Source organism: Leguminivora glycinivorella, chromosome 17 (assembly GCF_023078275.1).
Source record: "Leguminivora glycinivorella isolate SPB_JAAS2020 chromosome 17, LegGlyc_1.1, whole genome shotgun sequence".
NCBI classification, from domain to species: Eukaryota; Metazoa; Arthropoda; class Insecta; order Lepidoptera; family Tortricidae; genus Leguminivora; species Leguminivora glycinivorella.
In genome coordinates, this window is record NC_062987.1 from 5,855,454 (window position 1) to 5,876,866 (window position 21,413).

The window sequence follows — 21,413 nt, forward strand, 5'->3', positions numbered from 1 at the left end:
AACGCTCTTAAAAGGGAAATAATGTAGGATCCTTTTAAGCATCTGCTCATGATCATATAACTGTGCGCATGTCAAAAAGCTTTTGAACCGAAAAGCGTACACAAAAATTACGGGGAGTCTGCGGAAGGCGTTCAAGAAACATACTCAATTTTTACTTCACAATCAGATGTTGCTCTGGTGTAAACTGCCACAGTGCTCAAAAATATCTAAACATAGTCCCTAACCTAGCTGTCGTAGCTCCTTAATGTGCAAGTTTCCCAGTTTCCAACGCTTCTACTTTCCGCGTGTGGGCCGACTCACAGTTAAGAGAGCTAATGCGAATCATTTTCCGTATATTCCCAATGCCTACCGAGTCCATGGCTAAGACCTACCAGACTAACTGTGACTTAGAGATTAGTATGTGTAATAGAACAGCCCATTCATCCTGGTTCGCCGACCGCACGGGTATGCAAGCGATTGCTATCGAACTCGAGGTGCGATGCGTCATAGCGAGCGCGACCGGTTCGTCCTATTATCTGCAGTTAGTCTCTCGTGACAGCAGTGTTATGGTAGAATTTATAACCTATAGCGGGAAAGGTTGGAAGTTTTAGTACCGGTAACATTCCATGATGGGGAGGTTAGTAATCATACAGTATAACACTAAGTGTTTTCTGTCAGATCTTATAGATATTTTCTCTTCATCCTTTAGCCTTTACAGTGTGAACGTGAGTTAGTGATGTGCCGTGCCAGGGTTAATTCCCCATGAAGAGGATATTCCTTACAAAGAGAAGATTCCCTTCATAGGAAATGTTTTTCTAACTCATGGAATCTTCTCAGAAACTCCAACTCTTAGAAACTTAAAAAAAAGGCACATCACTAGATGTGGGACATTGAAAATCCCACTTAGTCTGACACTATAAAGAAGTCAACTGCCTCCTTTGACGCATCGTCCAGTTCACATGGCGTATGACGTATAAGCACTTCAAGGACTACTGGAGAGTATGGAACTATCTAAATCTGAACCAAATAGTCGGAATTTTTAAAGCTTTTTTATTATTTCGTTCGGATTTGACCTTTCTATCGTCCGCTTCACTCTCATGTATTACAGCAAATCACTCCGGAGTGTTTGCCGCGGGACAAAACGCGGTGTCGTCTTTCAAGAACAATGGTGTTGCCATGGATTAGCGAGAAAATGCATTGTGCCTATTGTTACTATGTAAACCTACTACATTACATCATATTTACTCCTGCGACTTGTAAATTCGTTATTTGCACCAAGTGCCTTGTTTGAACGTGTATAGATCGAATTAGATGTAAATTTTCTGAATTGACTTAGCAGCCTACGTAAATTTAGCGAATAGCGAGTCTCCCTACAGTTGTCCTCCCACGCGTGATATGACAAACATTAGGGAAATGTTAGGAAACATTTATAGCAACCATCTTCACTTCACATTGCCTATGGAATATGCTCTATTATTTGCGTATTAGTTTTACTATCGTTTTTTCAGGACTTTCCAAGTTTCTTCCAAATATATATTTCATTACTAATATTAGCGGAGAATTTTACCAATCAGTAACTAACTCATACGATTCTTCTAAAAGGCAACAAAGCAACTACACTCGGGTGCAAAGAAATCGGACCACGCCAGCATTTTTAACATTTCTTTAATTTCTGTAAAAAAAAAATTTAAGCAAGACCGCGATTATATTTGGTATATAAACGAAGGTTTTCCTTTACAAATTCGTATGATTTTTAAAAATGTCCGCTCAACACTTTCAGTTTTTCAGAGCTTTGAACCTTGCTGTGCTGCCCTAAAAATGCGTACTGTAATAAAACTCGTGTAAGGGATAAGTTCGCCTTTGTACTTAACTTTTTTTTTTTTTTTTTTTTTTTTTTTATTTAGAACACAAACAGTCACTTAAACAAAATGAATTGGTGTACTACAATGTAGGTACTAAGTAATTTGGATAAAAAAAGACCTGGAGGTTCATTACTGAATATAAAGATTGTTAACATACTAACAAAATTAGGTATGTAAGCTAATAGGTAAGCAAAAGAAATCATGAACAGTAGGTAATACTTAAGAAATTTTACAGTCATTAGACTAAATACTAAATACATTTTCTTTACTACGATCGGATACAATTATAATTAATTTAATTAGAGGAGGTAAATATTAGTTACTCATATTAAACCGAACAAAAATGTACACTTAGGTATTTTATTTGTAATACTAGTGTTTTTAAATCTAAATCTAAAACACTTTTCGCTTGAGTAAAATTTTCAAACTACACAAAGAAGTGTTAAAAGGATCAATGTCAAATAGATACTTATAATAACTAGGGACTCGTCTGAAAAAAGTGTGCTTTGAGTAATTTTTACGAGCAAAACTAATATGAAATAGAGATCTAGGACGTAGGGGGTGTCGCGGACAACTGAAAGTAATTAAGTCTAAAAGGTTCGGACACTTTATCACGCCTTTAAGAATTTTAAATAAAAACATTGCATCTAAATAATGCCTACGACTACTAAGGGAAGGGACACAAAAATGCTTTGCAGCAGACGAAGTTCGTTCGAAATAATTACCAGTTCTGTAACACAGAGACTTGAGAAAAATATTTTGGATCCTTTCCAGTCGATCAATATGGACCTGGTACTGCGGCGTCCAGACAACGCAACCAAACTCCAAAATGCTCCTAACAAACGAATAAAATAATAGTTTATAAGTGTTGGGCCGCCTGAAGGGCTGGCCAATCCTAAGAATCATACCTAATCTTTTATACGCTCGATTACAGATATTATCAATATGTAAATTGTAATTTAATTGTGAATCCAGAGTAACACCCAAATCTCTGACTGAGGATACCCGAGTTATATTATTCCCTGAAAACGTATAATTAAAAATGAGAGGATCGTGTTTACGATTAAAGCTTATTACGTAACATTTTTCAGTATTTAAAAAACCGGCCAAGAGCGTGTCGGGCCACGCTCAGTGTAGGGTTCCGTAGTTTTTCGTATTTTCCTCAAAAACTACTGAACCTATCAAGTTCAAAACAATTTTCCTAGAAAGTCTTTATAAAGTTCTACTTTTGTGATTTTTTTCATATTTTTTAAACCTATGGTTCAAAAGTTAGAGGGGGGGGGGACGCACTTTTTTTCCTATAGGAGCGATTATTTCCGAAAATATTAATATTATCAAAAAACGATCTTAGTAAACCCTTATTCATTTTTAAATACCTATCCAACAATATATCACACGTTGGGGTTGGATTGAAAAAAAATATCAGGCCCCACTTTACATGTAGGGGGGGTACCCTAATAAAACATTTTTTTCCATTTTTTATTTTTGCACTTTGTTGGCGTGATTGATATATATATTGGTACCAAATTTCAGCTTTCTAGTGCTTACGGTTACTGAGATTATCCGCGGACGGACGGACGGACGGACGGACGGACGGACGGACGGACGGACGGACGGACGGACGGACAGACAGACATGGCGAAACTATAAGGGTTCCTAGTTGACTACGGAACCCTAAAAAAGATGATTTTCAGAACAATAACGGGAAAAGTTATCAAGATCGTGCTGTAATGCATGGCAATCTGCCTCCGAGGATACAGTTTTGTATATTTTAGTATCGTCAGCGTAGACGAGATGTTCAGAGTTCCGGAAACAGGTTGCCATGTCATTAACATATAAGATAAAAAATAGCGGACCTAGATGAGACCCCTGAGGTACTCCGGAAGATATAGGAAGGAAGCATGAGGTAAAACCCTTTAAAGCAACTGCTTGGCTACGATTGCATAGATAGGATTTTATCCATCTGAGGAGGTCGCCGTGTATACCGAGCTCAAAGAGTTTTCTAAGCAAATGATTGTGATTTATTTTGTCAAAACATTTAGAAAAATCGGTATACACGACGTCCACCTGATCTCCAGAAGATATTCTGTTAACGATAAAATCGGTAAATGTAAGGAGATTAGTATCTACGCTCCGACCCTGACAAAAACCGTGTTGACTTAGCGCAATGTGTTGAGTGAAAGTAGAAGTAATTTTTAACCGACTTCAAAAAAGGAGGAGGTTCTCAATTCGACTGAATGTTTTTTTTTTTTTTTTTTTTTTTTTTTTTTTTTTTGTATGTATGTTATTCGATATCTCCGAGAATCGTGGACCGATTTTCAAAATTTTTTTTTTGATCGAACCGGTATAACCCCGAGATGGTCCCATTGGCACCAAGTCAGGGTCTGATGATGGGATCCTGGAGAAATCGAGGGAACTCTTCAAATGTTATAGGCACATGTAATGTTTTTAGTCTATTTTTCAAAGGTACACCAGTATTTACGTCTGATGGTAATAATTTTATGTGGCTGAGCTGATGATGGAAGGTCAACTCCTCAATGGTTAGGAGTTAAAGGATAATTCTTTCACTACTGTACATGTATTCGGACTGATACATATAATATCACTAGGAACCACTAAAAATCAACTGAGCTGATGATGGAAGGTCAACTCCTCAATGGTTAGGAGTTAAAGGATAATTCTTTCACTACTGTACATGTATTCAGACTGATACATATAATATCACTAGGAACCACTAAAAATCAACAAATAAATAAACTTTTTAACAAAAAATAAAACCGCCTTCAAAAATAAGCGCGTTACAAAACACGTAGAAACTAAAAAGCCAAAAATAATAAACCTTTCAATTCAGATTTCTTATCGTATTGCAATAAGCTAAACATCCAAATTATAAACAAATCAATTATTTTTGGAGTCGGTACCAGCCTGTGTATGGTTGGGTGGGGCAAACAGGCAATAGCAAGGCGACGAACAGGTCTGGTACCGACTACAAAAATAATTGATTTGTTTATAATTTGGATGTTTAGCTTATTGCAATACGATAAGAAATCTGAATTGAAAGGTTTATTATTTTTGGCTTTTTAGTTTCTACGTGTTTTGTAACGCGCTTATTTTTGAAGGCGGTTTTATTTTTTGTTAAAAAGTTTTGTTGTATATGATCTTTTCAAAGATTTTTAACCCCCGACGTAAAAACGAAGGGGTGTTATAAGTTTGACGTGTCTGTCTGTCTGTCTGTCTGTCTGTCTGTCTGTCTGTCTGTCTGTCTGTCTGTCTGTCTGTCTGTCTGTTTGTCTGTGTGTGTGTCTGTCTGTGGCATCGTAGCTCCCGAACGGATGAACCGATTTCGATTTAGTTTTTTTTATTTGAAAGCTGTGTTAGTCGGGAGTGTTCTTAGCCATATTTCATGAAAATCGGTCTACTAGGTCGCGGTCGGGGGTTTTTTCAAAATTTTAATTTTGTGGTTAGGTTATAGCAAATATGTTCAGTTTACTAATGGGCCTATAATTAGTCACTAGGTGCGCATCGCCACTTTTGTAAATAGGCGTTATCAAGGCCTTTTTCCAACTAGAAGGAAAGTGACCATGGGCTAAAGACTTAATAAAAATTTGGGTTAAAGGTACTGCCAATTCACGAGCGCACATTTTAATAAACAGTGGGTGAATTAAGTCCGCACCGCTACCCTTCCTAATATCTACTCTCTCCAGAAACTTGAAGACGCAATCCTCCGAAATATCGACAGTACTAATATCAATAGGGGACTCATTAGCCACATGTAAATAATCAGGCAACACAGAAGAGCCAGGAACAAAAACAGAATTAAAATAATTATTAAAAAAGTTGCTAATAGTCGGTCCATCTTTCCAAATTTCCCCAAGATAGGACATTTGGTCGGGTACACAGTTACTAGGAAATTTTGACTTCATAAACGACCAAAAGTAAGTAGGATCACTGTGTATTCGATCTTCAGCTAATGAAATAAATTTGTTATAACATTCGGTAGATAGTTTGTGTTCCCTTTTTCTTAATAATTCAAATTCTGCCCTATCAAGAGGGTTGCCATACTTTTTCCATCTTTTATGGACTGACAGCTTCTGCCTGCGAAGTCTTATTAGCGAACGAGAAAACCAAGGAGGGTATCCAGTATTATTATTAACGGTTTTATGAGGAATATGTTTCAAAATAAGTGTTCTAAGTACCGAATACAAATACGTAACAGAATCCTCAACATTCATATTATTCAAATGCGACCAATCAGTCTCCGACAGATCCTTGCGAATAAGGTCATAATTACCGCGGTAAAAAATCGGTCTAGAACACTGATTAGGCGCTAAGCATGGTAAAAAACTAGTCAAGTTTAGGGCCAGTGAAATACTTAATGCTTTGTGTTGAGGGTCCTCCGGCGTAAGTGGTGACAAGCAGGCGCCGACAGTGCAACCAACATTGGCCATCACCAGGTCCAATACACGTCCATTTATATTAAAACAAGTGTTAAATTGACCTACACAAGTCAGAGCTATAAAATCGGAGAGAACTGTGGCAGTTGGATCTTCACACGTTTCAATATTGAGGCGATGTGAATCGGCACACAAGGACCAAGAGGCATATGATACGTTAAAATCACCTACAAGAACGAAAATGTCATCCGGATAAGTGTTAATTAAATTAGCGGCATTATCAAAAAAACAACGCAGAGAATTGATGTGATTATCATTATGCGGGAAATAAACACAAGCGATGTGCAACAGTGGCGGCCGGCCGGCCGGTTGGCGATGGCGGGGCGAGGCGCGCGGAGAGCGGGGCGCGGTGCCGGCGCAGGCCCGCGGCTCCACGGTGAGCCACAGCTCCTCGTGCCGCGGCGACGCACACCACTCGTCCCGGCGCGACACACTCAGCCCGCGCCGTGCTGCCACCAGCACGCCCCCGCCGCGCTGCACTGTACGCCCTGTTCTATCACGTCTATACACTTCATACCTGCTATCAAAATACTCACTACTATAAAAGTCAGGGTTCAGCCATGTTTCAGATAAACAAATGAGGTCATAGTTCGAATTAATGACACTCGATAAAAATGAGTGAGACTTTGTCCGCAATCCCCTTACGTTCTGATAATAGATTGAGATATTTTGTTCTATTTTAGTTGAATTAAGAATTTATAATAATTAAGAAAAAATATGTTGTAACTTTTATTCAGGCGAGTCAGTAACAATAAAACTATAGATGAGATCCCGTAAATTGGAAAACTAGTTTCGTAACCATAGGGTTTATATTGAATATAATTGTTTAGTACACTAGTTGCGTAATTAATTTTATGAAAAGTGCTTATCGACATTCTCTTTAAATACCTAAAAATTAAGTTAAACCACTTGATAAAATTAAACAGTCATTTTAATTTCTTAAGGTCGGCTTCGTTCGTTATGACATACACCTTAGAACTGTCACTCTTTCGCATGTATATTTTGCACTGCTTAACCCAAAGGTAATTGAAATTCAACTCGGCTTTCCTGTCACGAGCCCGCCTAAGTAGCACCTTGTTTACAGCCGTGAGATGCTCGTTCACGTAGATAGGCACCGCCGGGCCCGGGAGACCGGCATCCGCGCTGGTCAGGCCGCGGCGCGCGCGCGCCGCCGCCACCAGCTCGTCCTTGCGGCGACGCTGGCAGAAACGCACGACGATCGCCGGGGGCCTGGGGTCCGCGCGGTTACCGTTACTCACAGAAACCGGGAATCGACGTACGCGATGTATAGAATCGACATCAGTATCGAGCAGGCCAAAACCAACCTTAACACATATAGCATTTAGGATTGACACTAAATTTTCGCTGTCTTTTTGGGGAACACCACTAATTTCGACATTGTTGAGCCGGCAAAACTGATCTCTATCGTTTTCATTGGCTTTCAATGTAGCAAACTCAGTCTGAAGCTGCTTGAGATTTTCCTCAATCCCTGGGAGTCGGTCAACTTTATCCTCCGTGTTTATTTTAAATATAAGGTTGTATTCTTTTCTTACTTACTTCCTTACAAGGAAAATTCGGAAAAAAAAAACAATTTTCAGCATTTTAATTTCATGTATTGCGTCCTCTAGCCCTACGACAGGCAGTCATTCGGTTCTTCATGGACCTAATATTTTTTTTCACGACGTCTTGAGGGATCCCGGCCTTCCGCCATCCTCGATCCTCCATCTTCGATCGCATATCGCAGCTCTGTTATAGTCCGATGGTCCGATTTCTTTGCACCCGAGTGTAGTTTGCTTTAAGCAAAATTTCAACGGCCTCTTGATACGCTATCGGTGACCAGTTGACCACTTCCTTGCTTGTCGTATCTTGGTCCTATTTTAGGCAATAGGCCTTTTCAGTCGCTTCATTGTTCGTGTTCGCCTTCTTCACAATGGTGTAAACAACTAATCAGCTTCACTTATTTTTAGATTCCTGTCTCCTGTGAGCTAATATGCTTAGGTACCGACCCGTTTTCCCCGATGTCGCCTTCAATAATCTTGCTCGTGTTTAGGAACCCAACCAACTCCGCCGAAACTTTTAATCCAATTGTCCATAATGACAGACATAATTCTATTAAGACATTATTAGCCATGGCCGCGTGATTACCCCAGGTCAATTTATAAGAGTTCTTTATCGATAAAACGACACAAAAAAAAACGTACTACGCAATAGGAAAAGTATTAATGTAGTAAACAAATAGTACGACGTTATAACTTACAAAAAATACTAAACTATGATATAAAAATACAAAACCGCAAATTGCAATATCTGCTTCATTGTGGTCGAGTTGTGTACAAATTCTTTTATCGTTATTTATGACGTCACGTTTCATTATCACTAGTTTTATAAAAAGCTTTACACGTTCTGGACGACGTGATAGTCCAACTATTCAGTTGAACTGTTAGATCTGCATTGGTAGACGACTTGGAATTATATTATTGCGGCATGCACAAACACGTTTTTACAAAATAGTTGTTTCACAAACGCTTTCACAAACTAATCCATACTAATATTATAAATGCGAAAGTAACTCTGTCTGTCTGTCTGTCTGTCTGTCTGTCTGTCTGTCTGTCTGTCTGTCTGTCTGTTACGCTTTCCCGCTTAAACCACGCAACCGATTTTGATGAAATTTGGAACAGACAATCTTTAGACCCTGAGACAGAACATAGGCTACTTTTTATTTCGAAAAAAAGGGATGAAGGGGTTGAAAAAGAGGTTGAAAGTTTGTATGGGATTTCTTAATTTTAAATGATAAAACCATGAAACTTTATATTTTAGCACTTGATAAGAAATCATTAAACATATATTTAAAGTCACATACAGGTCGAACGCGATTAATTAACATTATGTTTACCTTTAAAATAAACATGGTGGGAAATAAACATTAACTAAAAGCGGGTAGATTATATTTATTTGTCTACCCCGAACATTTATATAAATTAATATCGGGTAGTTTTGTGTTGTTTACATCTCCGGTGACATTTTGCTGGGACGTCAGTCTTCCGCGACCACGGCCAGTGCAACCTGGCCGAAACGTTGGGAAAAAAGGTAAAAATAATGTTAATCGCGTTCGACCTGTATGTGACTAAATATGTGTACAAAGCGCGAGAACTTAAAGTGTTATATCATTAAACATCTTGATAAGGGATAGGGATAGGGAAAGGGATAGGGATAGCGATAGGGATAGCGATAGGGAAAGCGATAGGGATAGCGATAGGGATAGCGATAGGGATAGCGATAGGGATAGCGATAGGGATAGCGATAGGGATAGCGATAGCGATAGCGATAGCGACAGCGATAGCGATAGCGATAGCGATAGCGATACGGATACGGATAATATGGGTATCGTTAGCGGGATACGGATAATCGGTCGGCGGTCTCTTACAATCAATGTGCTCTAAGACGATCGTTGTTTGCTTGCTTGAAGATTACGTTTGCGATAAGTATAAGCAAAATGTACCGACCGACCGGTCTGGCGCAGTCGGTAGTGACCCTGCCTGCTGCGCCGCGGTCCCGGGTTCGAATCCCGGTAAGGGCATTTATTTGTGTGATGAGCACAGATATTTGTTCCTGAGTCATGGATGTTTTCTATGTATATAAGTATTTATATATTATATATATCGTTGCTGAGCGACACAAGCCTTCTTGAGCTTACCGTGGGCCTCAGTCAATCTGTGTAAGAATGTCCTATAATATTTATTTATTTATTTATTTATTTATTTATTTATTTATTATGTAAAAAATTGTAAGGGATAATAGAAAAAAGTACTTTTTACCCACCGATCATAGTGTCGAAATACGGGCTATGTGGGATGTTTATAAAGGTTTTCCCAGCGTATATAGAATTACCTACGCTGTGGTCGATGTGTAATATTTCTACAATCATTGCAAGCAAAAGTATTATGTGCAATCGAAATAATCGCAGATAAATATACCTACAGAGAAACCTACGGTCCCTACGGATCCAAATCAAAATCTTAATGAATACTTTTATTACGCGGGCGAAGCCGCGGGTAAAAGCTAGTACTCAATAAATGACTTGTTTGATGTATTTAGTAAAAACAAGTCTGCATATTTCGACCAATATCCGGTTTATAATTGTACCTATAATCCTTACCTACCGAGTATCTATATTGTTTGATACCGATCCACTTGTTCAGATTACGGTCCACGGCTATCCCCTGACATGAGTCTGCTAATTTGAGCCGCGAAAAAACGTCTCTGTAATAAAAGTTTGTCTCCAACTTCCCAAGCTCGACATAAAGGTGGCCGCCATCCATCATAGGTCCCCTGATGCGTGACTGACCCGTAATACGGTCAATTACGAGCTAACACTGGATAAAGTTTAGGTACCTTATTTAAACAGAGACCTAACATGCAATTTTTAATTAAGCTTTATGTAATGGGGCCAGACTACAAGTTTCGGTGAGTTTGTTTGTGGAATAGTTAACAACATAATTTCATCAAAATTTGATTTTTGACATTAAATGTATGAACAGTCTCTGGGGACGTCCATTGTGTAAGGATTTTAGAGGATGGCATGCTTGATGATAATATACTCAATAGAAAATAAAATAAAACGTAGTTGTTGATTTATTTACTTTAGGTTTTAAGGGTATTTTTATCTTGTTTACCTTATTTGGAGCCTAAGCCTAATACGGCGAGTCTAATAAATCGACATCATTAATTCATTGCGATAAGTACAATAAATAAGTGAGATTAACTTATTAATTACGTAAAATGAATATCCTGTGTCATGCTTTCCAGTTAATATTAAATACTGAAAAAAATCTATAAATATAGAGACGCCTTGAAAAACTTTGTCAGATGTATAAATTATGTATTGTAGCACGACCAAGTTTCCCACGCGTAACGCAGGTAGAAGGTTCCGCCGGCCCTTCCGATTCCAACGGTACCGCACCATTTTTTCTACATTGCGATGGCCGGCCACTGCAGATGCGCGGGTCCAGCGTCCCGTTACTCCCGTTACACCCCCTCCACGCGGGGTGACGCCACGCCGCAGGAAGGAAGGAAGCGTCGCTTTCACCCACGCCGTCGGGTGGTATAAAAGCCCGCCGGGACACATCCCAAATCAGTTGACATCCCAGTCTGCTCCTAACTAGGACCTTACTCTAGGCCTAAGCTAGCTCCTTGCTAAGTACGGAGAAAGCCCGTTCCGATCACACATTGCGTAAACCCCTGCGTTTGGCGTAAGGTCGCAATTCCGATCACACACGGAGAGTCTTCTACTAGCAAGGTGTGAGCCCGGTTCGGAGTACGTCTCGTCACGTCACCTCTTTTCGGTACACCCGCTACCGTCGCGTCCATAGTCAAGGTGAAGTTCAGTGAAAGCAACAGTGTACAGTGCTAGATATACCACTCACGGCATTCGTGTTACTTAGTGTTACTAGACCACATTGTATAAGACTATTTGTGTAAACTTGCGTGTAACTCTTGTGTTGTCTAAATAAATCCAATTGGAATCGTTGTTGTTGTTCTGTTAAGCCAGGCCTGAACCCTCACCATCTTATAAGAGTGTCGACTTATTGGGACCCTCAACCCAATTAGTCTGCGCTCGGTAAAGGGAACAACATCACCCCTTAACCGCTTTTACAACTGGCGCCCAACTAAGTGGCCCTGGCTTCAGAACCTAGAACACGAGCACAACACAGAGCGAAGATGGCCCTCACGATGACCGAAGAACAGCTCCAGCGCATCATCGCAGCTCTGGCACCGGCAAGCAGACAAGGGTCATTCGCACGATGCAACGCAGTATACGACGGGACCGGCGAAAACGAAGCTGCAGAGACTTTTCTCGTAGCTATCAACGTGTACAAGAAAATCGAGAACATTGACGACGAGAACGCTCTCGAAGGGCTTACCCTCCTTTTAAAAGGAGACGCCGCTGTCTGGTGGGAAGGTGTCAAGTCAGACGTCAAATCCTGGACGGATTTTGAGAATCGGCTTTGGCACGCGTTCGCCTCGAAAATACCAGCGGACATCCTGTATCAGAGGATAATAGAACTCAAGCAGGATGCGAAAACCCCCACTGAGAAGTTCGTCGCAAAGAAGAGGGCACTCATAGCCCAGCTGCCTGCACCAATCCCACCGGAGACCCATCAACTTCATATGATTTATGGTCAGCTCCACTTGAATATACGGGAAATGGTGCCAAGAAGCGCTTTCAAATCGATCGACGAACTTCTGAAACTCGCACGGAGCGCTGAAGAAATCCTATTGGAAAAGAAGACGAGCTGGGAAGAAAATGTTGCCTCAGTACCTTCAAACAATGAACGGAACACTTCAGGCCGACAACGCTGCGAGTACTGCGATAAGAACAAAGCAGCGGCAACAACAAGAGATGAGCTCAACTGCAGGGGGAGATGTGAGCAAGGTTGCTCCATCAGCACCGGTTGGCATCAGTTGCTACGGATGCGGCAGACCCGGCGTCGTTCGCAGCAAGTGTCCTAATTGCTGCAGAAATACAAATCCAGGAGACCAGAGCGTCGGCCTATTTTCTTGGGCCCCAAGCGTCCCTGGTGAAATAGGGCCAAACCCTACAGCAAAACTTCAAGTAGGCTGTACGCAAGTTCCCTCTACGGAAGAAAGGGAGGAAATAAGAAAAGAAGCATTAGACAAGAATAGTCAGGAAGCTTTGAAGTTGCAGCCACGTGATCCAGCAGTGGTCATTCCAGCTCATGCTGAGCGTGCTAAACTTGCACCAAAACAAGATAGCTCTGACGTAAAGTCACAACGTCAGCTCGCATCATGCATAGTCACTCGGAATAGTGACTGTCCGGAGAAGATTAAACCTCCCCAAGATGCAGCGTTTGCGCTATATCATGAAGAGGTGGTGGCCCCTACGGAACCACCACTCCAGCCACTCAAAAACTTCAAGAAGAAGACTAAGAAGCCCAAGAGGCATGTAACAGCAAAATCGATGGAAAAGAAGAAGTGCTACCTCGTGCTGGCTCCTCGCCGGGACGTCGTCGGATCCAGAGGGGGAGACTGTAGCACGACCAAGTTTCCCACGCGTAACGCAGGTAGAAGGTTCCGCCGGCCCTTCCGATTCCAACGGTACCGCACCATTTTTTCTACATTGCGATGGCCGGCCACTGCAGATGCGCGGGTCCAGCGTCCCGTTACTCCCGTTACACCCCCTCCACGCGGGGTGACGCCACGCCGCAGGAAGGAAGAAAGCGTCGCTTTCACCCACGCCGTCGGGTGGTATAAAAGCCCGCCGGGACACATCCGAAATCAGTTGACATCCCAGTCTGCTCCTAACTAGGACCTTACTCTAGGCCTAAGCTAGCTCCTTGCTAAGTACGGAGAAAGCCCGTTCCGATCACACATTTCGTAAACCCCTGCGTTTGGCGTAAGGTCGCAATTCCGATCACACACGGAGAGTCTTCTACTAGCAAGGTGTGAGCCCGGTTCGGAGTACGTCTCGTCACGTCACCTCTTTTCGGTACACCCGCTACCGTCGCGTCCATAGTCAAAGTGAAGTTCAGTGAAAGCAACAGTGTACAGTGCTAGATATACCACTCACGGCATTCGTGTTACTTAGTGTTACTAGACTACATTGTATAAGACTATTTGTGTAAACTTGCGTGTAACTCTTGTGTTGTCTAAATAAATCCAATTGGAATCGTTGTTGTTGTTCTGTTAAGCCAGGCCTGAACCCTCACCATCTTATAAGAGTGTCGACTTATTGGGACCCTCAACCCAATTAGACTGCGCTCGGTAAAGGGAACAACATCACCCCTTAACCGCTTTTACAGTATCCTTTTATTTTAAAATGAGAAATTACGGAAGTTACACATAGTACGAGCAGAAAATATTAAACTGTTTACATTGTCATCGTCATCGTAACTGGCTATTAGTAAACTTTTTCGCGTTCGTAAACTGGTAAATAAGAACACGCAAAGTCGCGATCGCGTGAAAATTTTAATAACTTGTTAAATCTACATAGAGCTTGTATGCTAATCGCGGTCGATCCTATTGCTATTGATATTGGCAAATTGCATTTTACCACTAGTTTATAGCTTAGTACATACGTCAACTGTATTGTTATAGTATTTTATGCAACAGGCGTTTAAAGGAGGTCAAAAAAGACGAGTGGCGTGGGTAACAATTTGAGGCAAAGCCGAAAATTGTTATTAAGACGCCACGAGTACTTTTTGACTCAGTTAAACACCGTTGCATACAATACTTTTTCTACGACCATGCACTTGTGTTCTTGAATAACTTTCGTGAAATTCGCACTGTTTCCTGTATTTTGACGCAAAGGTTTTCACTTTCAGCTCAGCTGCCCAAAACCTTCCCGCGCACGCGCGCAGTATCGTTATAACAATGCGTTGCCATGGTTACAGAGCCAAACAATGCGTTTTCAGTTTTTTCGATACTGCGCGGAAAGCCGGCGGACGCTGGCTTTGGAGAATAGACTTTTATGTAGGGCTTTAAAGATCTATGCACGACCCTGTAAATGACGAATAACAGTTCGGGAGTAGAAAAAAAAATTTATTCTAATTTTTCTAGTACGTGTATGCACGTGATTAGTCACGATAGTAGAATATTGCAATGAAAATACATGTTTTAATTGACCAATGCATAAGTGCCACGCCGCTATGTACCTTCGTTAGAGATTCTATGTATTTGTATAGGTCGTATAATTAACAAAATTGTCCGATCCTTTTTTGTTTATTCCTGGAAAACATTTCTGTGCATCATCATGACTTATGTTTTTATTTTATAAAAGTTATTGTACTGAGGTGTGGAATCGCGTTGTTTGAATTAGCACTACAAACATGCTCTTAACGTGTAAATGTAATATGTATATCGGATGTTCATCGAAACATATCATTGCCTCTACTGATCCAGTGTAAGCGTGATCCGCGATAACGTATATTAGTCATGAGATTGAAATCAAGTAATACTTGGACTGAGTGCACAGCGGAGACAAGTCAGTAGTAAATTAGGTAGTCTGCCTTAGAGGCGGGGCGTCGCGAGCTTGCGCCTCGATCGGCCGGCAGTCTAGCACGTCGCGCGCTCGCGTGCGATCCTTTCAAGCTGGAGCGATCAGGGCCGGTATGCGTGGACAGCCTGGCGGTCTCCGACGGGCCCGGTGCGCCGCTCCGCCCCGTCGGCGAGGTGGCCGCTCGCTCCGAACCCTCCCTACTGCGCCTACTAGACAATGACAAAACCCAAATTAGCCGTGCTTGTGATCGTCTCTCGTCTTTCTGTAAGAAACTCCGACGTACCATCAGTGAGTGTCCAACATCTTCATAAAGCCAGTGTCATGTTTATCTTGTGTAATATCACCTGTTGTATCATACATGTATGTTCATTTCAATGTTCTAATGCTGCTTTTGTGTTTTGCTGCGGAGCGCAGGCGACGTGGAAACTCCTAAAAAGGCCGAGCTGGCTACGGAAAAGAAAGGCGCTGCGCCGCGTAAGTGCTAGATGTGCCGCACTTCATTAGTCCAATCAACATAGTATTTGACCCTGGCAATTATTCTCCTGGTTATTGAATCTGGTCGGGTCAGCTATCAGCAGAATGCACTTACTATAGAAAATCTGCATTTTGGGAACAAATGCACTTCTAATTGTTATTGCTGCTGCGACTGACATATTCTTGTGTAATGTTAATGCCCATCAAGTGTTGCCCTGTACCTTAGCTGTGTTTAAAATATGGGAATATACACAGAATTTCATAATTACCTATTTATGTTGTGATCAACCGTTAATTGCTCGAATATGCAAGACTTGCAAGAGTGATAGGAGCAGATCACGATTAGATTATCGCAGTTCTTTTACTGGACTACCAGACCATTGATCAGGAGAATTATTGGCCATGTACAGAACACTCCTAGTTGATTGTTATAGCTTTAGTTTAGCTCGGTTGTAGTGTCGCCGTTTCCTCACAAGTCTCACAACCTTCACCATCTTGTCAGTTCGAACCGGCAATGCGGCAATCCTTCACTCCAACTCATGGAATCTTATACAGTCTCAGCAAAGTTACTCGAAAATATCTGACATGCTTTTTAATTTCTTGATAATAGGCTTTGTGGTCAGATATTTGAGAGATAAATGGCGTCTGAATGTCAAGCGTTGATAAATATGCCATTTTTTGGTTGTCGAAATAAAAATGTTGTCTTTTGACAGTTTTGACGCAGAAAGCACATAGATTCCACATTTCCTAAAGAGCCGGAGTGATAATTGGATCATCGTAATATGCTGGATCACTATTTAATTTCTTTTTTTATGTGTGTTGTGTGTTCTGGACTTTCTGATTAATCGATGTGTTTAGTCTTTTTTTATTTCTAATTTTTTAAATGCATCAATGTACTTGGACTACTTAACAAATTGGATTTAACAAGGCAATCGTGTAAGTAATTCTATTTCATTAGCAAATGCATATTGCATATGTATATACAGGCGAGGTATCCAGCCACATTACATAGGCAAATGAGATAATGAATACATAGCATACCGGCTTGTCACCAAGAGGATGGATGTGTATTGATTATGGTATAATGTTATGATAACATCGATAACTAGGAATTTGTTTTTTTTTTTGTAGGGTTCCGCGTTCCGCGCCTCAAAAAGGAAAAACGGAACCCTTATAGGATCACTCGTGCGTCTGTCTGTCCGTCTGTCACAGCCGATTTTCTCCGAAACTACTGAACCGATTAACTTGAAATTTGGCAGACTTATGTAAGGGCGTTTTCAGAATTTAGGACACCCCAATTAGCGTAAGTTGTTAACAAAAATTAACTCACTGTCAGTTTTGTGACGATAATTAAGCATGAAATTTAAATAAAAATATTGTTTTTATGTTAATTATATAAACTTTAAGCGATAATCTACATTCAGAATGTGAAAAAAGTAAATTTTTTGACAGATTTTATGCTTAATGGTGGTAATAAACGCTAATGGGGGGGGGGGGGGGGGGGATTCTGACAATACCCGTAAACCTGTGACCCAAAGACGGACATGTAATTAAAAAGTATTTCAAAAATACAATTTTTTATAATTTTTTGTCAAGTCATTTACGAAAATTACAAAAATATACGAGATAGCCCTCAAGCTGTAAATTACAGGAAAGCCTATGAGAAATCTACAGTCAGGCGTAAGTCGGACTTAAAAGAAATAAAAATCAAATTACGCCAAACCTCCTAAAATTGTGTAAGCGCTTTTAAAAATGACATATAAATTCACTTTTGTTTTGTTTCGTTCTTTTTGGAAATTGTTCAAAACATTGATAATATGCGGAAAGGAACTTACAAAAGTTAGCTGTGATGACTGAACGAAGAAAGTAGGTATATTTTATATTGCTGTACGGAACCCTTAAACCGCGAGTCCCACTCGCATTGGCCGGATTTTTTACTAAGCACTGCATTTTAAGTTTTACATGTTTGAATACGTGAACATTGTGATTTGTAGTCGAATACTTAATAATACTTACTACAAAGTCTTGTCGTTCCCGCATTGGTACAGAGAGATAGTTCTGTGTTTTATTGAAGTCTCACAAATACCTTTTAGTGAATCTTATATATACAAGATATAGCCAGTTATTTTCTGGGAATATAAAAATACGTACGTATATCATTGCAGTTACGTATTCTTAAGTAAACGATAAACTTGTGTTTAAAGTTTCTTGTCCTTTCAATTATCACTTTGTTTCCATTAAGTAAACACAGAAATGAGTACACAAGCATTAGATTACACACGATGGTAACCACTGAAACAAGAGCTAGTAGGTAGGTAACACGGCGTCTTGTTTGATAAATAATACAAACATGCATGATACAACCCCTTGATAGTCCGCATCAGGGACCGGCCCGCTATCCCTTATACGGGGTTTTGTATGGGTATTTCGTTAGGCTTAACTTACCCTACCCTTTTGGCGCGATACCCTTTCATTTTGCTTTTAAAGCCCTAACGAAAGCGCTTACCTAAAATAGCCCAATACCCTTTCAAAACCCTTATCATCGGCTCAGCCTAACGCCATAAGGGTAAGCCTTATATTGGGTTTTATTTGCTCTCCCTTATAGCATATCGTGCGAGTTTAAATCCTGTACCTCGCTCATAAAGCACACATTACTCCGAACGAAATAACATACGATCGTTACCTACGGCGGCACTGTGTGTGATATTTGCGCGTTTCTGTTTGATGGAAACGGCTGTAGATAAAATAAGGTTCAATTTTCAATACCAAATCCGTCCGTCCGTCCGCGAATAATCTCAGTAACCGTTAGCACTAGAAAGCTGAAATTTGGTCCCAATATGTATATCAATCACGCCAACAGAGTGCAAAAATAAAAAATGGAAAAAATGTTTTATTAGGGTACCCCCCTACATGTAAAGTGGGGGCTGATAATTTTTTTTTCATTCCAACCCCAACGTGTGATATAATTATTGTTGGATAGGTATTTAAGAATGAATAAAGGGTTTACTAAGATTGCTTTTTGATAATATTAATATTTTCGGAAATAATCGCTCCTAAAGGAAAAAAAAATGCGTCCCCCCCCTCTAACTTTTGAACCATAAGTTTAAAAAATATGAAAAAAATCACAAAAGTAGAACTTTGTAAAGACTTTCTAGGAAAATTGTTTTGAACTTGATAGGTTCAGTAGTTTTTGAGAAAAATATGGAAAACTTCGGAACCCTACACTGAGCGTGGCCCGACACGCTCTTGGCCGGTTTTTTTATCGGACTTGTCTTGATGAGTACCCGAAGTCTAGCTGATGCTGAACCCTGGCTGCACCTAGGGGAACTCGGGTTTAGTGTAATACAGGCAAACGCTGTTTTCGTCATCGGACTTGTCTTGATGAGTACTCGAGTGAGCAGTACCCGAAGTCCAGCTGATGCTGAACCCTGGCTGTACCTAGGGGAACTCGGGTTTAGTGTAACACAGGCAAACGCTGGTTTCGTCATCGGACTTGTCTTGATGAGTACTCGAGTGAGCAGTACCCGAAGTCCAGCTGATGCTGAACCCTGGCTGCACCTAGGGGAACTCGGGTTTAGTGAAACACAGGCAAACGCTGTTTTCGTCATCGGACTTGTCTTAATGAGTACTCGAGTGAGCAGTACCCGAAGTCCAGCTGATGCTGAACCCTGGCTGTATCTAGGGGAACTCGGGTTTAGTGTAACACAGGCAAACGCTGTTTTCGTCATCGGACTTGTCTTGATGAGTACTCGAGTGAGCAGTACCCGAAGTCCAGCTGATGCTGAACCCTGGCTGCACCTAGGGGAACTCGGGTTTAGTGTAACACAGGCAAACGCTGTTTTCGTCATCGGACTTGTCTTGATGAGTACTCGAGTGAGCAGTACCCGAAATCCAGCTGATGCTGAACCCTGGCTGCACCTAGGGGAACTTGGGTTTAGTGTAACCCAGGCAAACGCTGTTTTCGTCATCGGACTTGTCTTGATGAGTACTCGAGCAAGCAGTACCCAAAGTCCAGCTGTTGCTGAACTCTGGCTGCACCTAGGGGAACTCGGGTTTAGTGTAACACAGGCAAACGCTGTTTTCGTCATCGGACTTGTCTTGATGAGTACTCGAGTGAGCAGTACCCGAAGTCCAGCTGATGCTGAACCCTGGCTGCATCTAGGGGAACTCGGGTTTAGTGTAACACAGGCAAACGCTGTTTTCGTCATCGGACTTGTCTTGATGAGTACTCGAGCAAGCAGTACCCGAAGTCCAGCTGATGCTGAACTCTGGCTGTACCTAGGGGAACTCGGGATTAGTGTAACACAGGCAAACGCTGTTTTCGTCATCGGACTTGTCTTGATGAGTACTCGGGTGAGCAGTACCCGAAGTCCAGCTGATGCTGAACCCTGGCTGCACCTAGGGGAACTTGGGTTTAGTGTAACCCAGGCAAACGCTGTTTTCGTCATCGGACTTGTCTTGTTGAGTACTCGAGCAAGCAGTACCCGAAGTCCAGCTTGATGCTGAACCCTGGCTGTACCTAGGGGAACTCGGGATTAGTGTAACACAGGCAAACGCTGTTTTCGTCATCGGACTTGTCTTGATGAATACTCGAGTGAGCAGTACCCAAAGTCCAGCTGATGCAGAACCCTGGCTGCACCTATGGGAACTCGGGTTTAGTGTAGCACAGGCAAACGCTGTTTTCGTCATCGGACTTGTCTTGATGAGTACTCGAATGAGCAGTACTCAAAGTCCAGCTGATGCTGAACCCTGGCTGCACCTAGGGGAACTCGGGTTTAGTGTAACACAGGCAAACGCTGTTTTCGTTATCGGACTTGTCTTGATGAGTACTCGAGTGAGCAATACCCAAAGTCCAGCTGATGCTGAACCCTGGCTGCACCTAGGGGAACTTGGGTTTAGTGTAACCCAGGCAAACGCTGTTTTCGTCATCGGACTTGTCTTGATGAGTACTCGAGCAAGCAGTACCCAAAGTCCAGCTGTTGCTGAACTCTGGCTGCACCTAGGGGAACTCGGGTTTAGTGTAACACAGGCAAACGCTGTTTTCGTCATCGGACTTGTCTTGATGAGCACTCGAGTGAGCAGTACCCGAAGTGTAGCTGATGCTGAACTCTGTTTGCACCTAGGGGAACTCGGGTTTAGTGTAACACAGGCAAACGCTGTTTTCGTCATTGGACTTGTCTTAATGAGTATTTGGGTGAGCTGTACCCAAGATAGAGCTGATGCTGAAACCTGGCTGTACCTAGGGGAACTCGGGTTTGGTGTAACATAGGCAAACGCTGTTTGCGTCATCGGACTTGTCTTGACGAGGACTTGGGTACGCAATAGCCAAGACAGCGCTGTAGCTGAGCCCTGGCGGTATCTAGGGCAACTCTAGTTTCGGTGCATTATAATATAGAAATATTTCATGCAATGTCAAGTTAGGCATAAAACATTATATTAACTGTCAAAAATCCTACCAGAAGTGAATATTAACATCAAGTAGTTATAACAAATTTATTAATTTGCCATATATAAAACACTTTATTTATGTCTAAAAAAATACGTATGTATATCCATTTGAATATCAAAATTAAGTACAGTCGATTTCACTAATAGTAACACAGGGAATAAAGAGAATACTGGAGTTCC

General features: G+C 41.4%; 1 protein-coding gene across 7 annotated transcripts in view; it reads left to right on the forward strand.

Annotated features, from left to right (window-relative positions):
- LOC125235191 (glycogen synthase kinase-3 beta) overlaps positions 1 to 21,413 on the forward strand; it is a 97,984-nt gene that overhangs the window by 23,088 nt on the left and 53,483 nt on the right. For 2 of the 7 annotated variants that reach the window (XM_048141657.1, XM_048141658.1), the window contains exon 2: positions 15,726 to 15,785. The exons of 3 other annotated variants lie outside the window; for them this stretch is intronic. In XM_048141657.1, coding sequence (XP_047997614.1) covers positions 15,726 to 15,785 — 60 coding nt within the window. Of the gene's footprint in view, positions 1 to 15,338; positions 15,600 to 15,725; positions 15,786 to 21,413 lie in introns of those variants that run through there. 2 more of the 7 variants (XM_048141664.1, XM_048141663.1) reach the window with 2 other exon arrangements.